The sequence below is a fragment of the Thunnus thynnus genome, chromosome 4 (genome assembly GCF_963924715.1).
Source record: "Thunnus thynnus chromosome 4, fThuThy2.1, whole genome shotgun sequence".
Lineage (NCBI taxonomy): Eukaryota > Metazoa > Chordata > Actinopteri > Scombriformes > Scombridae > Thunnus > Thunnus thynnus.
The window spans coordinates 11,380,320-11,402,587 of NC_089520.1; the positions used below are offsets into that span (position 1 = coordinate 11,380,320).

The 22,268-nt window shown below is 39.3% G+C and overlaps 1 protein-coding gene across 50 annotated transcripts in view; it reads left to right on the forward strand.

The window, feature by feature from the left end:
- The window catches only part of igfn1.4 (immunoglobulin like and fibronectin type III domain containing 1, tandem duplicate 4), a 36,582-nt gene extending 14,941 nt beyond the window's left edge, over nucleotides 1-21,641 (forward strand). For 9 of the 50 annotated variants that reach the window (XM_067586621.1, XM_067586635.1, XM_067586647.1 and 6 more), the window contains 23 exons: nucleotides 490-555; nucleotides 1,852-1,917; nucleotides 3,518-3,583; nucleotides 5,211-5,276; nucleotides 6,511-6,576; nucleotides 7,665-7,730; nucleotides 8,965-9,030; nucleotides 10,124-10,189; nucleotides 11,570-11,635; nucleotides 12,960-13,025; nucleotides 14,226-14,291; nucleotides 15,322-15,387; nucleotides 16,178-16,293; nucleotides 16,563-16,704; nucleotides 16,786-17,079; nucleotides 17,235-17,537; nucleotides 17,849-18,028; nucleotides 18,121-18,249; nucleotides 18,355-18,434; nucleotides 18,637-18,829; nucleotides 19,474-19,770; nucleotides 20,879-21,205; nucleotides 21,299-21,641. In XM_067586621.1, coding sequence (XP_067442722.1) covers nucleotides 490-555; nucleotides 1,852-1,917; nucleotides 3,518-3,583; nucleotides 5,211-5,276; nucleotides 6,511-6,576; nucleotides 7,665-7,730; nucleotides 8,965-9,030; nucleotides 10,124-10,189; nucleotides 11,570-11,635; nucleotides 12,960-13,025; nucleotides 14,226-14,291; nucleotides 15,322-15,387; nucleotides 16,178-16,293; nucleotides 16,563-16,704; nucleotides 16,786-17,079; nucleotides 17,235-17,537; nucleotides 17,849-18,028; nucleotides 18,121-18,249; nucleotides 18,355-18,434; nucleotides 18,637-18,829; nucleotides 19,474-19,770; nucleotides 20,879-21,205; nucleotides 21,299-21,303 — 2,858 coding nt within the window. In that variant the 3' untranslated portion in view covers nucleotides 21,304-21,641. The remainder of the gene's footprint in view (nucleotides 1-489; nucleotides 556-1,851; nucleotides 1,918-3,517; nucleotides 3,584-5,210; nucleotides 5,277-6,510; nucleotides 6,577-7,664; nucleotides 7,731-8,964; nucleotides 9,031-10,123; nucleotides 10,190-11,569; nucleotides 11,636-12,959; nucleotides 13,026-14,225; nucleotides 14,292-15,321; nucleotides 15,388-16,177; nucleotides 16,294-16,562; nucleotides 16,705-16,785; nucleotides 17,080-17,234; nucleotides 17,538-17,848; nucleotides 18,029-18,120; nucleotides 18,250-18,354; nucleotides 18,435-18,636; nucleotides 18,830-19,473; nucleotides 19,771-20,878; nucleotides 21,206-21,298) is intronic. The other 41 variants (XM_067586634.1, XM_067586642.1, XM_067586648.1 and 38 more) reach the window with 34 other exon arrangements.
- Nucleotides 21,642-22,268: the final 627 nt, after the last annotated feature.

The following is a 22,268-nucleotide window of genomic DNA, read 5'->3' on the forward strand; positions in this document are numbered from 1 at the left end:
TATTTTGAAAAACTAGGTCCATCCTGAGCTTCTTTTTAAAATGCATTTGCTTTATGGGACTTTCATTTTCAAAAAGAGCCTCATACTGAGCTTCCTGTCAACATACATTTACTCTATGAGGCATTTATTTCGAAAAAGAGCCTCATCCTGAATTTCCTCTTAAGTTACAGTTACTCTATTCAGCTTCATCCCGAGCATCTTGTTACAATGGCTTTTATTCTGAAAATCAGAAATGACACTCTGTATATGTGTATGTGTGTGTATTAGGGAAAGTCCCCATAAAGATAGAAAAAACAGTTTGTGTGTGTGTGTGTCTGAATTTGTCTGTAGTTATGTGTTACTGTATGTGTATGTACAGGCACAACACTTATGTATGTATGTATGTATGTAGGTAAAGAATGTATGTTTGCATGTGGTACTGCTCTCAGACAATGAGGGAGTCATTTACTGAGTCAAGTTTAAATGACTTACTGTTGTTATTCCTGTTAGGCCACTCAGCTGGGAAAGCAAGTGGCGGTGCACGGAAAGATGGATCAATTGCAGATGCAGGAGGTGGTAAGAGAAACAACAGCTGAGCATATAGAAAGTAGATGCAGTAGTCTGGATTTTCTGTAGACATGCATTTCAGAAAATGTGTGTGAGTGCTGGAAGCTGTTAGCTGCTGCTGCTGCTGCACCTCCCACTTGCAGCTGCAGGAGGTGGTAAGAGAAACAATATTAGAGCATATAAACAGTAGATGTGGTTGTCTGCATTTTCTGTAGACACGCATTTCAGAAAATGCGTGAGAGCTGGAAGCTGTTAGCTGTTGCACCTCCCACTTGAAGATGCAGGAGGTTGTAAGAGAAACAACAGTGGAGCATATAGAAATTAGATGCAGTAGTCTGCATTTTCTGCAGACACGCATTTCAGTAAATGCGTGTGAAAGCTGGAAGCTGTTAGCTGCTGCTGCTGCACCTCCCACCTGTTGGTGCCATTTGCTGCTACCGTTGCTGCCTGTGCAGCCTGCTGTGAATGATGAAAGCTCAAATACATTGGAAGTTGAAAGATGAAAAGAATTGCTGAAGCAATACTGAAAATGGCTTAAAAAACAGCTGAAATTAACTGAAAAGTATTGCTTTGAAGACTTGGAAGCTGAAAGGTAAAGCTAGAGCTGTGAGCTGAAGTGCATTAGCTGAAGAAGCTGAGAGTTAAAACATGTTGCTGAAACAGCTGAAATCAAATGATATACTCTCAAAGCTGGAAGCAGAAATGTAATGTCTTAAAACTGTGAAAGAAGAAATTCTTTGCATTAATATCAGATCCTAGGGATCTTATTTTGACAAACTAGGTCCGTCCCTAGTTTCCTGTTAATACACGGTGGCATTTGGAGTCTTTTATTTTGAAAAACCAAACCTTATCCTGAGCGTCTTTTTAAAATAGTTATTCTATGGGGCTTTATTTTTAAAAACAGCTTCATGCTGTGTTTCCTGAACATATATTTATTCTATGAGGCTTTCATTTTGAAAAAAGAGCCTCATCAGGAACTTCCTCTAAAGATACAGTAACTCTATGGACTTTTATTTTTTTTTAAAGCCTCATACAGAGATTCTTGTTAAGATACAGTGGCTTTTACTATGACAATCAGAAATGACACTGTATGTGTGTGTGTGTTTGTGTGTGTGTTTCTGTGTAATTATGTGTTACTTTATGTGTATGTACAGGCACAACACATGTGTATATATATATGTATGTATGTATGTATTTACAGAATGTATGTATGTATGTATGTACATATGTGGTATTGCTCCCACACAATGAGGGAGGAATTTACTGAATCAAGTTTAAATGACTTACTGTTGTTTTTACTGTTAGGCCACTCAGCTGGGAAAGCCAGTGGCGGTGCAAAGCAAGATGGATCACATGCAGATGCAGGAGGTGGTGAGAGAAACAATAGTTCAGCATATAGAAAATAGATGCAGTAGTCTGCATTTTCTGCAGACACGCATTTCAGAAAATGCGTGTTAGAGCTGTAAGCTGTTAGCTGCTGCTACTGCTGCTGCACCTTCCACTTGAAGATGCAGGAGGTGGTAAGAGAAACAACAATGGAGCATACACAAAGTAGATGCAGCAGTCTGCATTTTCTGCAGACACGCATTTCAGGAAATGCGAGTGAGAGCTGGAAGCTGTTAGCTGCTGCTGCTGCTGCACCTCCCACTTGAAGATGCAGGAGGTGGTAAGAGAAATAATAGCTGAGCATATAGAAAGTAGATACAGTAGTCTGCATTTTCTGAACACACACATTTCAGAAAATGTGTGTGAGTGCTGGAAGCTGTTAGCTGCTGCTGCTGCACCTCCCATTTTCAGCTGCAGGAGGTGGTAAGAGAAACAATATTGGAGCATATAAACAGTAGATGCGGTTGTCTGCATTTTCTGTAGACAGGCATTTCAGAAAATGCGTGAGAGCTGGAAGCTGTTAGCTGTTGCACCTCCCACTTGAAGATGCAGGAGGTTGTAAGAGAAACAACAGTGGAGCATATAGAAATTAGATGCAGTAGTCTGCATTTTCTGCAGACACGCATTTCAGTAAATGCGTGTGAAAGCTGGAAGCTGTTAGCTGCTGCTGCTGCACCTCCCAGCTGTTGGTGCTGCCATCTGCTGCTACCGTTGCTGCCTGTTCAGCCTGCTGTGAATGATGAAAGCTCAAATACATTGGAAGTTGAAAGATGAAAAGAATTGCTGAAGCAATACTGAAAATGGCTTAAAAAACAGCTGAAATTAACTGAAAAGTATTGCTTTGAAGACTTGGAAGCTGAAAGGTAAAGCTAGAGCTGTGAGCTGAAGTGCATTAGCTGAAGAAGCTGAGAGTTTAAACATGTTGCTGAAACAGCTTAAATCAAATGATATACTCTCAAAGCTGGAAGCAGAAATGTAATGTCTTAAAACTGTGAAAGAAGAAATTCTTTGTATTAATATCAGATCCTAGGGATCTTATTTTGACAAACTAGGTCCATCCCTAGTTTCCTGTTAACACACGGTGGCATTTGGAGTCTTTTATTTTGAAAAACCAAACCTCATCCTGAACGTCTTTTTAAAATACTTACTCTATGGGGCTTTTATTTTGAAAAACAGTTTCATGCTGTGTTTCCTGAACATATATTTATTCTATGAGGCTTTTATTTTGAAAAAAGAGCCTCATCAGGTACTTCCTCTAAAGATACAGTAACTCTATGGACTTTTATTTTTTTGAAAAGCCTCATACAGAGATTCTTGTTAAGATAGAGAGGCTTTTACTCTGACAATCAGAAATGACACTGTATGTGTGTGTGTGTTTGTGTGTGTGTTTCTGTGTAATTATGTGTTACTTTATGTGTATGTGCAGGCACAACACATGTATATATATATATATATATATATATATATATATATATATACAGAATGTATGTATGTATGTATGTACATATGTGGTATTGCTCCCACACAATGAGGGAGGAATTTACTGAATCAAGTTTAAATGACTTACTGTTGTTTTTACTGTTAGGCCACTCAGCTGGGAAAGCCAGTGGCGGTGCAAAGCAAGATGGATCACCTGCAGATGCAGGAGGTGGTGAGAGAAATAACAGTTCAGCATATAGAAAATAGATGCAGTAGTCTGCATTTTCTGCAGACACGCATTTCAGAAAATGCGTGTGAGAGCTGGAAGCTGTTAGCTGCTGCTACTGCTGCTGCACCTTCCACTTGAAGATGCAGGAGGTGGTAAGAGAAACAACAGTGGAGCATACACAAAGTAGATACAGTAGTCTGCATTTTCTGTACCCACACATTTCAGAAAATGTGTGTGAGTGCTGGAAGCTGTTAGCTGCTGCTGCTGCAGCACCTCCCACTTGAAGATGCAGGAGGTGGTAAGAGAAACAACAGCTGAGCATATAGAAAGTAAACACAGTAGTCTGCATTTTCTGAACACACACATTTCAGAAAATGTGTGTGAGTGCTGGAAGCTGTTAGCTGCTGCTGGTGCACCTCCCATTTGCAGCTGCAGGAGGTGGTAAGAGAAACAATATTGGAGCATATAAACAATAGATGCGGTTGTCTGCATTTTCTGTAGACACGCATTTCAGAAAATGCGTGAGAGCTGGAAGCTATTAGCTGTTGCACCTCCCACTTGAAGATGCAGGAGTTTGTAAGAGAAACAACAGTGGAGCATATAGAAATTAGATGCAGTAGTCTGCATTTTCTGCAGACACGCATTTCAGTAAATGCGTGTGAAAGCCGGAAGCTGTTAGCTGTTGCTGCTGCACCTCCCAGCTGTTGGTGCTGCCTTCTGCTGCTACCGTTGCTGCCTGTGCAGCCTGCTGTGAATGATGAAAGCTCAAATACATTGGAAGTTGAAAGATGCAAAGAATTCCTGAAGCAATACTGAAAATGGCTTAAAAAACAGCTGAAATGAACTGAAATGTATTGCTTTGAAGACTTGGAAGCTGAAAGGTAAAGCTAGAGCTGTGAGCTGAAGTGCATTAGCTGAAGAAGCTGAGAGTTAAAACATGTTGCTGAAACAACTGAAATCAAATGATATACTCTCAAAGCTGGAAGCAGAAATATAATATCTTAAAATTGTGAAAGAAGAAATTCTTTGTATTAATATCAGATCCTAGTGATCTTATTTTGAAAAACTAGGTCCATCCCTAGTTTCCTGTTAACACACAATGGCATTTGGAGTCTTTTATTTTGAAAAACCAAACCGCATCCTGAGCGTCTTTTTAAAATACAGTTACTCTATGGGGCTTTTATTTTGAAAAACAGCGTCATGCTGTGCTTCCTGAACATGAATTTATTCTATGAGGCTTTTATTTTGAAAAAAGAGCCTCATCAGGAACTTCCTCTAAAGATACAGTAACTCTATGGACTTTTATTTTTTTTAAAAAGCCTCATACAGAGGTTCTTGTTAAGATACAGTGGCTTTTACTCTGAAAATCAGAAATGACACTCTGTATGTGTGTGTGTTTCTGTGTGTATTTCTGTGTAATTATGTGTTACTTTATGTGTATGTACAGGCACAACACATGTATATATATACACACACACACACACACATATATATATATATATATATATGTATGTATGTATTTACAGAGTGTATGTATGTATATATGTACATATGTGGTATTGCTCCCACACAATGAGGGAGGAATTTACTGAATCAAGTTTAAATGACTTACTGTTGTTTTTACTGTTAGGCCACTCAGCTGGGAAAGCCAGTGGCGGTGCAAAGCAAGATGGATCACATGCAGATGCAGGAGGTGGTGAGAGAAACAACAGTTCAGCATATAGAAAACAGATGCAGTAGTCTGCATTTTCTGCAGTCACGCATTTCAGAAAATGCGTGTGAGAGCTGGAAGCTGTTAGTTGCTGCTACTGCTGCTGCACCTACCACTTGAAGATGCAGGAGGTGGTAAGAGAAACAACAGTGGAGCATACACAAAGTAGATGCAGCAGTCTGCATTTTCTGCAGACACGCATTTCAGAAAATGCGAGTGAGAGCTGGAAGCTATTAGCAACTGCTTCTGCAGCACCTCCAACTTGAAGATGCAGGAGGTGGTATGAGAAACAACAGTGGAGGATACAGAAAGTAGATGCAGCAGTCTGCATTTTCTGCAGACACGCATTTCAGAAAATGCGAGTGAGAGCTGGAAGCTGTTAGCTGCTGCTCCTGCACCACCCTGCTGTTGGTGCTGCCATCTGTTGCTACTGCTGCTGCCACTGCAACCTGCTGTGAATGATGAAAGCTCAAATACATTGGAAGTTGAAAAATGAAGAAATTGGCAAAGCAATGCTGAAAACGCCTGAAAAAACAGCTGATATTAACTGAAATGTACTGCTTTGAAAACTTGGAAGCTGAAAGGTAAAGCTGGAGCTGAGAGCTGAAGTGCATTAGCTGAAGAAGCTGAGAGCTAAAATATGTTGTTGAAACAGCTGAAATCAAATGATATATTCTCAAAGCTGGAAGCAGAAAGATAATGTCTGAAAAACTGTGAAAGAAGAAATTCTTTGTATTAATATCAGATCCTAGGAATCTTATTTTGAAAAGCTAGGTCCATCCCCAGTTTCCTGTTAACACATGGTGGCAGTTGGTGTCTTTTATTTTGAAAAACACCTTCATGCTGTGCTTCCTGAACATATATTTATTTTATGAGACTTTTATTTTGGAAAAAGAGCCTCATCTGGAACTTCCTCTAAAGATACAGTTACTCTATTGGCTTTTGTTTTTTTTAAAAGCCTCATACAGAGATTCTTGTTAAGATACAGTGGCTTTTACTCTGAAAATCAGAAATGACACTCTGTATGTGTGTGTGTTTGTGTTTTTCTGTGTAATTATGTGTTACTTTATGTGTGTGTACAGGCACAACACACATATATATGTATGTATGTATGTATGTGTGTACAGAATGTATGTACATATGTGGTATTGCTCCCACTCAATGAGGGTGGAATTTACTGAATCAAGTTTAAATGACTTACTGTTGTTTTTACTGTTAGGCCACTCAGCTGGGAAAGCCAGTGGCGGTGCAAAGCAAGATGGATCACATGCAGATGCAGGAGGTGGTGAGAGAAACAACAGTTCAGCATATAGAAAATAGATGCAGTAGTCTGCATTTTCTGCAGACACGCATTTCAGAAAATGCGTATGAGAGCTGGAAGCTGTTAGCTGCTGCTGCTGCACCTCCCACTTGAAGGTGCAGGAGGTGGTAAGAGAAACAACAGTGGAGCATACACAAAGTAGATGCAGCAGTCTGCATTTTCTGCAGACACGCATTTCAGAAAATGCGAGTGAGAGCTGGAAGCTGTTAGCTGCTGCTGCTGCACCACCCTGCTGTTGGTGCTGCCATCTGTTGCTACTGCTGCTGCCACTGCAACCTGCTGTGAATGATGAAAGCTCAAATACATTGGAAGTTGAAAGATGAAAGAAATTGCCAAAGCAATGCTGAAAACGCCTGAAAAAACAGCTGATATTAACTGAAATGTACTGCTTTGAAAACTTGGAAGCTGAAAGGTAAAGCTGGAGCTGAGAGTTGAAGTGCATTAGCTGAAGAGGCTGAGAGCTAAAATATGTTGCTGAAACAGCTGAAATCAAATGATATACTCTCAAAGCTGGAAGCGGAAATATAATGTCTGAAAAACTGTGAAAGAAGAAATTCTTTGTAATAATATCAGATCCTAGGAATCTTATTTTGAAAAACTAAGTCCATCCCTAGTTTCCTGTTAACACAAGGTGGCAGTTGGTGTCTTTTATTTTGAAAAACACCTTCATGCTGTGCTTCCTGAACATATATTTATTTTATGAGATTTTTATTTTGGAAAAAGAGCCTCATCTGGAACTTCCTCTAAAGATACAGTTACTCTATTGGCTTTTGTTTTTTTTTAAAAAAGCCTCATACAGAGATTCTTGTTAAGATACAGTGGCTTTTACTCTGAAAATCAGAAATGACACTCTGTATGTGTGTGTGTGTGTGTGTTTTTCTGTGTAATTATGTGTTACTTTATGTGTGTGTACAGGCACAACACACATATATATGTATGTATGTATGTATGTGTGTACAGAATGTATGTACATATGTGGTATTGCTCCCACTCAATGAGGGAGGAATGTACTGAATCAAGTTTAAATGACTTACTGTTGTTTTTACTGTTAGGCCACTCAGCTGGGAAAGCCAGTGGCGGTGCAAAGCAAGATGGATCACATGCAGATGCAGGAGGTGGTGAGAGAAACAACAGTTCAGCATATAGAAAATAGATGCAGTAGTCTGCATTTTCTGCAGACACGCATTTCAGAAAATGCAAGTGAGAGCTGGAAGCTTTTAGCTGCTGCTGCTGCACCTCCCACTTGAAGGTGCAGGAGGTGGTAAGAGAAACAACAGTGGAGCATACACAAAGTAGATGCAGCAGTCTGCATTTTCTGCAGACACTCGTTTCAGAAAATGCGAGTGAGAGCTGGAAGCTGTTAGCTGCTGCTTCTGCAGCACCTCCCACTTGAAGATGCAGGAGGTGGTAAGAGAAACAACAGTGGAGCATACACAAAGTAGATGCAGCAGTCTGCATTTTCTGCAGACACGCATTTCAGAAAATGCGAGTGAGAGCTGGAAGCTGTTAGCTGCTGCTCCTGCACCACCCTGCTGTTGGTGCTGCCATCTGTTGCTACTGCTGCTGCCACTGCAACCTGCTGTGAATGATGAAAGCTCAAATACATTGGAAGTTGAAAGATGAAAGAAATTGCCAAAGCAATGCTGAAAACGCCTGAAAAAACAGCTGATATTAACTGAAATGTACTGCTTTGAAAACTTGGAAGCTGAAAGGTAAAGCTGGAGCTGAGAGTTGAAGTGCATTAGCTGAAGAGGCTGAGAGCTAAAATATGTTGCTGAAACAGCTGAAATCAAATGATATACTCTCAAAGCTGGAAGCGGAAATATAATGTCTGAAAAACTGTGAAAGAAGAAATTCTTTGTAATAATATCAGATCCTAGGAATCTTATTTTGAAAAACTAAGTCCATCCCTAGTTTCCTGTTAACACAAGGTGGCAGTTGGTGTCTTTTATTTTGAAAAACACCTTCATGCTGTGCTTCCTGAACATATATTTATTTTATGAGATTTTTATTTTGGAAAAAGAGCCTCATCTGGAACTTCCTCTAAAGATACAGTTACTCTATTGGCTTTTGTTTTTTTTTAAAAAAGCCTCATACAGAGATTCTTGTTAAGATACAGTGGCTTTTACTCTGAAAATCAGAAATGACACTCTGTATGTGTGTGTGTGTGTGTGTTTTTCTGTGTAATTATGTGTTACTTTATGTGTGTGTACAGGCACAACACACATATATATGTATGTATGTATGTATGTGTGTACAGAATGTATGTACATATGTGGTATTGCTCCCACTCAATGAGGGAGGAATTTACTGAATCAAGTTTAAATGACTTACTGTTGTTTTTACTGTTAGGCCACTCAGCTGGGAAAGCCAGTGGCGGTGCAAAGCAAGATGGATCACATGCAGATGCAGGAGGTGGTGAGAGAAACAACAGTTCAGCATATAGAAAATAGATGCAGTAGTCTGCATTTTCTGCAGACACGCATTTCAGAAAATGCAAGTGAGAGCTGGAAGCTTTTAGCTGCTGCTGCTGCACCTCCCACTTGAAGGTGCAGGAGGTGGTAAGAGAAACAACAGTGGAGCATACACAAAGTAGATGCAGCAGTCTGCATTTTCTGCAGACACTCGTTTCAGAAAATGCGAGTGAGAGCTGGAAGCTTTTAGCTGCTGCTCCTGCACCACCCTGCTGTTGGTGCTGCCATCTGTTGCTACTGCTGCTGCCACTGCAACCTGCTGTGAATGATGAAAGCTCAAATACATTGGAAGTTGAAAGATGAAAGAAATTGCCAAAGCAATGCTGAAAACGCCTGAAAAAACAGCTGATATTAACTGAAATGTACTGCTTTGAAAACTTGGAAGCTGAAAGGTAAAGCTGGAGCTGAGAGTTGAAGTGCATTAGCTGAAGAGGCTGAGAGCTAAAATATGTTGCTGAAACAGCTGAAATCAAATGATATACTCTCAAAGCTGGAAGCGGAAATATAATGTCTGAAAAACTGTGAAAGAAGAAATTCTTTGTAATAATATCAGATCCTAGGAATCTTATTTTGAAAAACTAGGTCCATCCCTAGTTTCCTGTTAACACAAGGTGGCAGTTGGTGTCTTTTATTTTGAAAAACAGCTTCATGCTGTGCTTCCTGAACATATATTTATTTTATGAGATTTTTATTTTGGAAAAAGAGCCTCATCTGGAACTTCCTCTAAAGATACAGTTACTCTATTGGCATTTGTTTTTTTTTTTAAAAAGCCTCATACAGAGATTCTTGTTAAGATACAGTGGCTTTTACTCTGAAAATCAGAAATGACACTCTGTATGTGTGTGTGTTTCTGTGTAATTATGTGTTACTTTATGTGTGTGTACAGGCACAACACACATATATATATTTATGTATGTATGTGTGTACAGAATGTATGTATGTATGTATGTATGTACATATGTGGTATTGCTCCCACACAATGAGGGAGGAATTTACTGAATCAAGTTTAAATGACTTACTGTTGTTTTTACTGTTAGGCCACTCAGCTGGGAAAGCCAGTGGCGGTGCAAAGCAAGATGGATCACATGCAGATGCAGGAGGTGGTGAGAGAAACAACAGTTCAGCATATAGAAAATAGATGCAGTAGTCTGCATTTTCTGCAGACACGCATTTCAGAAAATGCGTATGAGAGCTGGAAGCTGTTAGTTGCTGCTGCTGCTGCACCTCCCACTTGAAGATGCAGGAGGTGGTAAGAGAAACAACAGTGGAGCATACACAAAGTAGATGCAGCAGTCTGCATTTTCTGCAGACACGCATTTCAGAAAATGCAAGTGAGAGCTGGAAGCTTTTAGCTGCTGCTGCTGCACCTCCCACTTGAAGGTGCAGGAGGTGGTAAGAGAAACAACAGTGGAGCATACACAAAGTAGATGCAGCAGTCTGCATTTTCTGCAGACACGCATTTCAGAAAATGCGAGTGAGAGCTGGAAGCTTTTAGCTGCTGCTGCTGCACCTCCCACTTGAAGGTGCAGGAGGTGGTAAGAGAAACAACAGTGGAGCATACACAAAGTAGATGCAGCAGTCTGCATTTTCTGCAGACACGCATTTCAGAAAATGCGAGTGAGAGCTGGAAGCTGTTAGCTGCTGCTCCTGCACCACCCTGCTGTTGGTGCTGCCATCTGTTGCTACTGCTGCTGCCACTGCAACCTGCTGTGAATGATGAAAGCTCAAATACATTGGAAGTTGAAAGATGAAAGAAATTGCCAAAGCAATGCTGAAAACGCCTGAAAAAACAGCTGATATTAACTGAAATGTATTGCTTTGAAAACTTGGAAGCTGAAAGGTAAAGCTGGAGCTGAGAGTTGAAGTGCATTAGCTGAAGAGGCTGAGAGCTAAAATATGTTGCTGAAACAGCTGAAATCAAATGATATACTCTCAAAGCTGGAAGCGGAAATATAATGTCTGAAAAACTGTGAAAGAAGAAATTCTTTGTAATAATATCAGATCCTAGGAATCTTATTTTGAAAAACTAAGTCCATCCCTAGTTTCCTGTTAACACAAGGTGGCAGTTGGTGTCTTTTATTTTGAAAAACAGCTTCATGCTGTGCTTCCTGAACATATATTTATTTTATGAGATTTTTATTTTGGAAAAAGAGCCTCATCTGGAACTTCCTCTAAAGATACAGTTACTCTATTGGCATTTGTTTTTTTTTTTAAAGCCTCATACAGAGATTCTTGTTAAGATACAGTGGCTTTTACTCTGAAAATCAGAAATGACACTCTGTATGTGTGTGTTTTTCTGTGTAATTATGTGTTACTTTATGTGTGTGTACAGGCACAACACACATATATTTATTTATGTATGTATGTGTGTACAGAATGTATGTATGTATGTATGTATGTACATATGTGGTATTGCTCCCACACAATGAGGGAGGAATTTACTGAATCAAGTTTAAATGACTTACTGTTGTTTTTACTGTTAGGCCACTCAGCTGGGAAAGCCAGTGGCGGTGCAAAGCAAGATGGATCACCTGCAGATGCAGGAGGTGGTGAGAGAAACAACAGTTCAGCATATAGAAAATAGATGCAGTAGTCTGCATTTTCTGCAGACACGCATTTCAGAAAATGCGTATGAGAGCTGGAAGCTGTTAGTTGCTGCTACTGCTGCTGCACCTCCCACTTGAAGATGCAGGAGGTGGTAAGAGAAACAACAGTGGAGCATACAGAAAGTAGATGCAGCAGTCTGCATTTTCTGCAGACACGCATTTCAGAAAATGCGAGTGAGAGCTGGAAGCTTTTAGCTGCTGCTGCTGCACCTCCCACTTGAAGGTGCAGGAGGTGGTAAGAGAAACAACAGTGGAGCATACACAAAGTAGATGCAGCAGTCTGCATTTTCTGCAGACACTCATTTCAGAAAATGCGTGTGAGTGCCGGAAGCTGTCAGCTGCTGCTCCTGCACCACCCTGCTGTTGGTGCTGCCAACTGTTGCTACTGCTGCTGTCACTGCAACCTGCTGTGAATGATGAAAGCTTAAATACATTGGAAGTTGAAAGATGAAAGAAATTGCCAAGGCAATGCTGAAAACAGCTGAAAAAACAGCTGATATTAACCGAAATGTACTGCTTTGAAAACTTGGAAACTGAAAGGTAAAGCTGGAGCTGAGAGCTGAAGTGTATTAGCTGAAGAAGCTGAGAGCTAAAACATGTTGCTGGAACAGCTGAAATCAAATGATATACTCTCAAAGCTGGAAGCAGAAATGTAATGTCTTAAAACTGTGAAGGAAGAAATTCTTTGCATTAATATCAGATCCTAGGGATCTTATTTTGACAAACTAGGTCCATCCCTAGTTTCCTGTTAACACACGGTGGCATTTGGAGTCTTTTATTTTGAAAAACCAAACCTTATCCTGAGCGTCTTTTTAAAATAGTTATTCTATGGGGCTTTATTTTGAAAAACAGCTTCATGCTGTGTTTCCTGAACATATATTTATTCTATGAGGCTTTTATTTTGAAAAAAGAGCCTCATCAGGAACTTCCTCTTAAGATACAGTTACTCTATGGGCTTTTATTTTTCTTTTAAAAAAAGCCTCATACAGAGCTTCTTGTTAAGATACAGTGGCTTTTATTATGAAAATGAGAAATGACACTGTGTGTGTGTGTGTGCGTGTGTGTGTGTGTGTGTGTGTATTTGTGTATTTGTGTGTATGTGTCTGTTTCTGTGTAATTATGTGTTACTTTATGTGTACGTACAGGCACAACATGTATATATGTATGTATGTATGTATGTATGTCTATATATGGTATTGCTCTCATACAATGAGGGAGTAATTTACTGAATCAAGTGTAAATGATTTACTATTGTTATTACTGTTAGGCCACTCAGCTGAGGAAGCCAGTGGCGGCTCAAGGCAAGATGGAGCACTTGCAGATGCAGGAGGTGGTGAGAGAAACAACAGTTCAGCATATAGAAAACAGATGCAGTAGTCTGCATTTTCTGCAGACACGCATTTCAGAAAATGCGTGTGCACATTTCAGAAAATGCGTGTGAGAGCTCGAAGCTGGAAGCTGTTAGCTGCTGCTGCTGCTGCACCTCCCACTTGAAGATGCAGGAGGTGGTAAGAGAAACAACAGTGGAGCACATAGAAAGTAGATGCAGCAGTCTGCATTTTCTGCAGACACGCATTTCAGAAAATGTGAGTGAGAGCTGGAGGCTTTTAGCTGCTGCTGCTGCACCTCCCACTTGAAGATGCAGGAGGTGGTAAGAGAAACGACAGTGGAGCATACAGAAAGTACATGCAGTAGTCTGCATTTTCTGCACACATGCATTTCAGAAAATGCGTGTGAGAGCTGAAAGCTCTTAGCTGCTGTTGGTGCTGCCACTGCAACCTGCTGTGAATGACAAAAGCTCAAATACATTGGAAGATGAAAGATGAACAAAATTGCTAAAGGAATTCTGAAAACGCCTGAAAAAACAGCTGATATTAACCAAAATGTATTGCTTTGAAAACTTGGAAGCTGAAAGGTAAAGCTGGAGTTGAGAGTTGAAGTGTATTAGCTGAAGAAGCTGAGCGCTAAAACATGTTGCTTAAACAGCTGAAATCAAATGATATACTCTCAATGCTGGAAGCAGAAATATAATGTCTGAAAAACTGTGAAAGAAGAAATTCTTTGTATTAATATCTGATACAAGGGATCTTATTTTGAATAATTAGGTCCATTCCTAGTTTCCTGTTAACACACAGTGGCAGTTGGTGTCTTTTATTTTGAAAAACAAGCTTCATCCCAAGCGTCTTAAAATACAGTTACTATATGGGGCTTTTATTTTGAAAAATAGCCTTCTGCTGAGCTTTTAGTTTGAAAAAAATGCCTCATCCCAAGCTTCTTGTTAAGATACAGTGGCTTTTAATTTGAAATATCAGAAATATCACCCTGTGTGTGTGTGTGTGTGTGCGCGTGTGTGTGTTCCTGTGTAATTATGTGTTACTTTATGTGTACGTACAGGCACAACATGTATATATATGTATGTATGTATCTATATACAGACTGTATAGGCCTATGTGTATGTGGTACTGCTCTCACACAATGAGGGAGTAATTTACTGAATCAAGTTTAAATGACCTACTGTTGTTATTACTGTTAGGCCACTCAGCTGGGAAAGCCAGTGGCGGTGCAAAGCAAGATGGATCACTTGCAGACGCAGGAGGTGGTAAGAGAAACAACAGCTGAGCATATAGAAAATAGATGCAGTAGTCTGCGTTTTCTGCAGACACGCATTTCAGAAAATGCGTGTGAGAGCTGGAAGCTGTTAGTTGCTGCTGCTGCTGCACCTCCCACTTGAAGATGCAGGAGGTGGTAAGAGAAACAACAGCGGAGCATACAGAGAGTAGTTGCAGCAGTCTGCATTTTCTGCAGACACGCATTTCAGAAAATGCGTGAGAGCTAGAAGCTGTTGGTGCTGCCATCTGTTGCTACTGCTGCTGCCACTGCAACCTGCTGTGAATGACGAAAGCTCAAATACATCTGAAGTCAAAAGGTGAAAGAAATTGCCGAAGCAATGCTGAAAATGGCTGAAAAAACAGCTGATATCAACTGAAATGTATTGGTTCGAAAACTTGGAAGCTGAAAGGTAATGCTGGGGCTGAGAGCTGATGTGCATTAGCTGAAGAAGCTAAGAGCTAAAACATGCTGCTGAAACAGCTGAAGTCAAATGATAAACTCTCAAAGCTGGAAGCAGAAAAATAATGTTTTAAAACTGTGAAAGAAGAAATTCTTTGTATTAATATCAGATCCTAGGGATCTTATTTTGAAAAACTAGGTCCATCCCTAGTTTCATGTTAACACACAGTGGCAGTTGGGGTCTTTTATTTTTAAAAACAGCCTCATCCTGAGCTTCCTGTTAAGATACAGTGGCTTTTATTTTGAAAATCAGAAATGACACTATGTATGTGTGTGTGTGTGTGTGTTTGTATGTGTGTATCAGGGAACGTCCCCATAAAGATAGAGAAACCAGTTTGTGTGTTTACATGTATGTGTGCATGCGTGTGTGTTAGTATGTGTGTGTGTTTATGTGTAATTATAGGTTACTCTATGTATATGTAAAGGCACATCACATATGTATGTAGGTATGTATGTATGTATGTACAAAATGTATGTATGTATGTGGTACTGCTCTCACACAATGAGGGAGTAACTTACTGAGTCAAGTTTAAATGACTTACTATTGTTATTACTGTTAGGCCACTCAGCTGAGGAAGCCAGTGGTGGTGCAAGGCAAGATGAACCACTTGCAGATGCAGGAGGTGGTATACCAGATATTTAATACTGAAAAAGTACTAAGCAAATAAGCACTAAGCAAATAACTGTTATCTGCATTAGTAACACAAAAGTTAAAAAAACTAATTTATTTTTATTATTACTTTTCAATATCTAATCAAATTATTTAATTCTCTGTAAAATCTTAATCCTGTAAATTTACTATAGCTCCTCTTAGAAGGCCAATTCATAAATGTGAAATAACAGGAGATCCTTTATAACCCGAATGTGGTAACACTTTCTTAATATACTTGGGAGCTCATCTGGCCTCTGTTAACATTGTTTGCAAAGCCTAATAGTACTTTGTTTGTTGCTTGTCATTGTGCTCACCTTTGATGTCATTTCTCTTGCTGTAACTTGTGTATCATAAACTTTCTAACTAGATCACAGTAATCTAATATTTAAGCCATGCACTGTATTAGTTATTGGAATGCACTGTTTTTTATTTAAAAAAAACAAATGCAGGTTGTACTAGTGGTGCAAGGTAAGATTATACTCTCAATTCCTCACTATTTTTTCTTTTTACATAGTGGTAGAATTCACAGGCATTACAATATTTTCCTTCACGTAATGTACAATTGTGATATAATTGGCAAGGAAATCTTTGATACTGATGAACTATTGCATCACCAATCTAATCTTAATGATTAGAAGAGAGAAGCGTAAATTGGTAACTGTTTTTTTCTTGGGGACTTTATACAGTATATATATAGTTTTAAACTGAAAGCTGCTCCACATGAAAATGTTAAGTGGAAAGTAACTTTGTTTTATGTTACCCAGAGCCTGGAATTACCTCTGGACTCTCTGATATCCTTGCTACTCGTGGACAGCCAGCAGAATTAACTGTGAAGATGAACACTGACTGCGACGGCGCCTGGTTCAAAGATGGAGAGCCAGTAAAGTTCATAAATAACTACATTTAAATGCACATTTAGCATTTTGCAAATTTGTCTGACACTTTCATTTTGATTATCTGAGTGCAAGAGTAAGAGAAGCTTTCAATTACTACATTGCCAACATTATAAACATAAACATGAATGACATACATAACATAAGTCTTACGCTTATGGAACTGCCATATTGGATATTTTTCTTTTCCTTTTTTAATGTGTGTTGTGTAACCTGAAAAAGAATGAAGTTCTCCTTTTCACTCTTGATTTGCTAGTTAAAATCCGGTGGTGGGATCAGCATAACCAAAGATGCAAACATTCACAAGCTGACAATTCACAGCTGCAGAGATACAGACTCTGGACTCCTTCGTTTTGTATCAGGGGATCTCAGTACGGAAGGAAGGATCACAGTCGGAGGTATATTTTACTTCCGTATATTGTAGAATATAAGTGACACAACAGCTCTTGTGTATTAAACTGACACCTTGTGTCTCATAGATGTGCCTGAATTTGACGAAGACGACCTTCACAAGTTCTCCAAACCTGTGATAGTAAGAGTGGGCCAGAACGCTGCTTTCAAGATGCCTTTTCAACCTCAGGAGTCTTTGACGGTCAGCTGGTTTAAGGATGGCACTGAGCTGAAAGACGGAGGAGGAGTTAAGATTGTGAGGGAGCCCAATCACAGTCGGCTGCTTCTCAGAGACTGCCTGCGGTCAGACACGGGGGAAATAAAAATCCAACTTAAAAACCCATTTGGAGCTGTGGAGGCCACATCTCAGCTTATTGTGCTTGGTACGAAAACATAGGGAAATCTAATGAGAAAAGTGAGAAATACTGAGAGATACAAATACCATCAACAGCCATGTTCAAACATAAACAAAACTTACACCTTAGTCACATTTCTGTCACTTCATTTAAAAGGTAACAAAACCACATTTTTCTTACAGATCGTCCAGGTCCACCGGAGGGTCCAGTGGAGACTGTCGAGACCACTTCATCTGTAATTGAAATTAAATGGAACCCTCCAAAAGACGATGGTGGCTCTGCTGTCACCAACTACATTATAGAACGGCAGGAAAGAGGGCATAGTCTGTGGACAAAACTCGGGGATGTCTCAGCAGAGAAGACCTCCTTTAGAGACAGGAATGTGACTCATGGAAAGAAATACAGCTACCGCATCTATGCAGAAAACCCTCAGGGCCTCAGTGACTCCCTGGAGACAGCTGATAGCATTATGGCTGGCATAATGAGTGAGTGTAGAAAAAAGAAGTCTCATTTAGCAGTCCTCAGCAAATCCCATGTTAATCTCCCTCAGGTTGTAATAAATGAAAATGCTTCTGGATAGGTTTTGTGCTGGCTTCAAATCGTTTATCACTGGCACTATTTAGTCACTGTTGAAAGTCCACCTTTTATCATTGCTGTAATAGTTGCTATATCTCTGAGAGGAATTTTTGGGATATCCTCCAGTAATAATGTCGTTGATTTATTCCATGTCTTTAATTACTTCTTAATTATTGAAAATGAGCATACTAGATAACTCAGACTACTTGTCATTCTTCAGTACTTTCTGGTCCACCTGGAAAACCCAAAGTGGTAAGTACCTCTAAGACCTGTATCAACTTGACGTGGACCCCTCCGGAGGATGACAAAGGAGTACCAATCATTGGTTACCAAGTGGAGAAACGAAAGAAGGACACAAATCAGTGGCTTGCCCTGAATGCAATTAATGAACCTATTGAAGGTTTGTCAGAACAAAAGCATACTATTATGTAGGACAATTATCTTCTTTTTATTGTATTTTTATCCTTACCTTGTTATTCACCTTATTTTCAGATGTGAACTATGCAGTTAAAGATGTCACTGAGGGAGCAGAGTATGAATTCAGAGTTTCAGCGATCAATGAATCAGGAGCAGGAGATGCGAGCCCTCCCTCCGCAATGGCGTGTGCAAAGAATCCCAACAGTAAGTTAACTTCCTTTGCTGTGCATATTAATGATTTAACTTTGTTATGCAGATAATTTCTTATTTCCGCTTTGCATTTTCTGTTTTGTTTGTGTTTCCATCCAGTGAGACCTTGTTTTAAGGACCCAGAGGACTTCCTTGTTGTCAGGGCAGGAAATTCTGTGCGTGTCAAGATTTCTTATGAGGTATGAATAAACCTAAATGCTGGCATGGAAACCGAACCCTTCCTCCTTGGTATAAATCATAAAACCATCTTAACAAGCCAGTTCTGGATTCCATATTTACTCTCCCATTCCAGCCACGTCATAATCTTGAGTCATGAGTTTGCTACAGTGTGACATGACTGCATATGCCTCACACTCATTTATCTGACATTGATATCCCCAGGCTGAACCTCCACCTCACATCACCTGGCTGAAGGATGATGAGCCAATAGCCCCGTGGATTAATGTCATCAATACAGAGGGAATGTCTCAGCTTGTTATTCCTTCATCAAAGCGCTCAGATTCAGCCATCTACACTATTAAAGCCAAAAACTCTGTGGGTGAGGCTTTCTTTGACGTTGAGGTTAGAGTCACAGGTAAGTAAAAAGCAAGCTTTTACACTATAATTAGTCCTAAAATGATGTGGAATAACAGTAGTGTATTTTTGCATTAAAACTTCTGATAGCAAGAATTTTGCACTGATATTAACTGTAAATACATTTTATTTATTTTCTGGAAATTAGGAATCAATTTTACATTAAGCATTAAATGACCTTTGCATTGTTTAGTGTTCTTGTGATGAAGAAAATGTGTTTTATCAACAGTGGACAATACTGACTAGGTAATATTTAGCCAATTAAATGCATTTATCACACCAGTGTATTGGCAAACTAATGTCAAACCCTAATTAACACTGAACACTTGCAGGTGCATTGAGAAATGTAATTCTTACTGAGTGACATGCAGTAAGAGGATATGATTTGTGGATTATTATCTTATGCCAGCTGTCAATTGCAAATATAGTCCTGACAAAACCTCCACAGCAGGGGAATTCCTAAGTAAATTTAAGGTACGATTACATAGATTTACAGATATACAGCAGCCATATTATAATAAAATCAGTGAAAATGTAAGTACTGTTTTAAATTTTACAACAAAGGCAGGATAAAGGTTAAGCAACAGTTGTTGTTTGTTCACTCAAAACAAATTAAACTCTACATCTTATGTTCTTTGTTCCTAGATGAACCCAAGTGCCCAGGGCCAGTGGAGCTGGAGCAAACAGTCTATGGCAAAGTGGCAGTATCATGGGTTCCCTCTCCAGACCAAGAGCTTGACGATCGACTGTACTACGTGGTGTCTCAACATGACTCTAACACCAGAATGTGGAAGACTGTAGCAGACCGCCTCTTTGCTAACACCTACACAGCCCACAACATTCTCCCTGGGATAGAATACCATTTCCGGGTCTATGCCAAGAATGATATGGGCCTCTCAGATCCATCTCAGTCACCTACATGGGGTGCCAACAGCAACAGAGGTGGGTTTATATATTCAGTTATGTTTACAAGGGGCATACAATAGATATAATGGTGTAATGATTTCACCATTATGTCATCATCAGAACGTCTCTTGTGTTGTATGTTCCCCTATCACTTAGTAGTCCACTAATAACTTGTTCAACTTGATGAAATTCTATATATTCTCCTTTATATTCTGTATATTCTATATATTATTATTCCTTTCGGTAAATAATCTGTGAAATCTGTAAATAAGTACACAGCGACTGACACCACCATGGTGGTAACAATACAAATTTTGAGCAAATTTGAGTTTGGCTGTGTAAAAAAGGGCTTAAGAGATAAGAAAGGCAATGTTGGTCAATCAATCGGTGGGTACACCACTTTTGTCCAGAGTGTAATATCATGAAAAATACTGGATGGATTGCAATGATTTTTTTTACAGAAATTCATGGTCCCCAGAAGATGACCCTTAATGACTTTGATAATCCCTTGACTTTTCATCTGGTGCCACCTGCACATCAAGCTTTTTAATCATCCAGTGAAATATCTCCAAATACATGGACTGGGACAAAATTTGACACAGAAATCTATGGTTTCTAGATAATGTATCCTGTTCGATCATCAGGTCAAAATTTAAATTCCGAGTCCAATATTTTAGGTTATGACCAAATAACTGAAAAACGACTGATGATTCTGTGCTTTGTGTTCAGAGCTAATTTGCAAATGCTAGCATGCCAGCACACTGACACTAAGATTATGACCATGGCAAACATTACCTGCTTAAAACAGGCATTTTAGCATTGTCATTGTGAATATATTGCCATGTGGACATCAGCGTTTAGCTCCAATCACTGCCATTCCTAAGTGCAGCCTCACATGGTTCCTGGCATGGCTCTAAACTGTTAGTCTTGTTTTTGTTTTCCCCCAACTCCAAAGTTCAATCAATGTCATTAATCTTTGAAATCTCTGATTACTTCATTGCGTGGAAGCCACAAAAATGTATATTTCAGACTTGGGTAATACAAATGAATGTCTGAAATTTCTGGATTCTGGATGACACAATTGCCATGTGACCTAAATGATCTTTTCAAACATTTCTCTCTTTAATTTTTTTTTTCTCTTAAGTTCCAATATCATCAAATGGAGTTAGTTCAATGGAGATAAGCTTTGAGAGGCCCCCATCCATCTTGGTCCCTCTGAAGGTCCACACACCACCTAAAGGTTACCAACTCTACATGACATGTGCTGTCAGAGGATGTCCTACACCCAATGTGTCCTGGTACCTCAACAACACCTGCATCAACTCAGACAAAAACTATTACATCACCAACTCATGTGGTGTGTGCTCCATGTATATTCTCAGAGTCCGAGAAAATGACGGCGGTGAATATAGGGTCGTTGCAGTCAACTCTTTGGGCAAGGCAGAGTGTTCTACTAAACTTACTGTGAGAGGTAAGGCTTAACTTAAGAGTTGTTATTTTTTCTGAAGAAATTGTTCTAGTTTATTTTTGTCTTGATTGTTTTCTCTCTTCTTTTTCTCCACAGATTGAAGTGGCATTAAGGCATTATGATGTGCTTCCTCTTACTGAAATGTTTTGGAAAACACAGTGAAAGTGAATGTGAAATGTTTTGGTGTACTGCATAGATTGTATTGAAAGTGTGTGATACTATTCTCTGAACTCCTAGAAAAACTATCTAAAATAGTCTAAATGCTAACTTATTTAATTTATTTGAAATGTTACTGATTTGCAATTGTCATCGGGATATATCATCATCATATACAGCAGGAGTGAAGTGACAAACTAAAATTAAAAGACATTTGTCAGTTTTTTTCAGAAAACAATAGGACAAATCTCTTGTAACAACTGCAATAAATCAACAAACTGTCCATCGTGTGTAGTGTTCTTTTTTATCTTGTTTATCACAGAAATTCTGTTTTTATTAATAACTTTGAAAATATTCTTCACCAACTTCACTGGCAGAAACAAACTCAGTGGCCATCATTAAGGCAACAGATGTTTCCCGCATGTGTTTCCAATTGCACATGGCTCCAACATCTGAGCCCATGACACCATGTACATCACATTACCACATTAAGCCCCTGGGAACTGAGCACACATTTTCATTGCATTTCCATATATATCCACCTGAGCTACCCAGTAAATAAGAAGATCCCTACTGCAAACTTGAAATTAGTCCTTTTTATATCTATAGTCAGATAACTGAGTCTTTGGGTGAGACAACTATGTTCAACTGATAATATGTACATATTTAAAATAAAGGATTCATACATCCATACAATATATAAAGTACCAGTCAAAGGTTTGGGCATATTAGGGAATAGGAAGATGTCTCCAATGTTTGACTGGTACTGTACATTCACATTACATACTATATTTTACTGACAAGGCCAACATAAATCAAGTCTATAACGTCCATCATGTGACATCTTTACAGAGCAGGGAAGCTGTTGGATATAGCCCTTTGACTAAATAGCACAGCCAAGATGAGAATT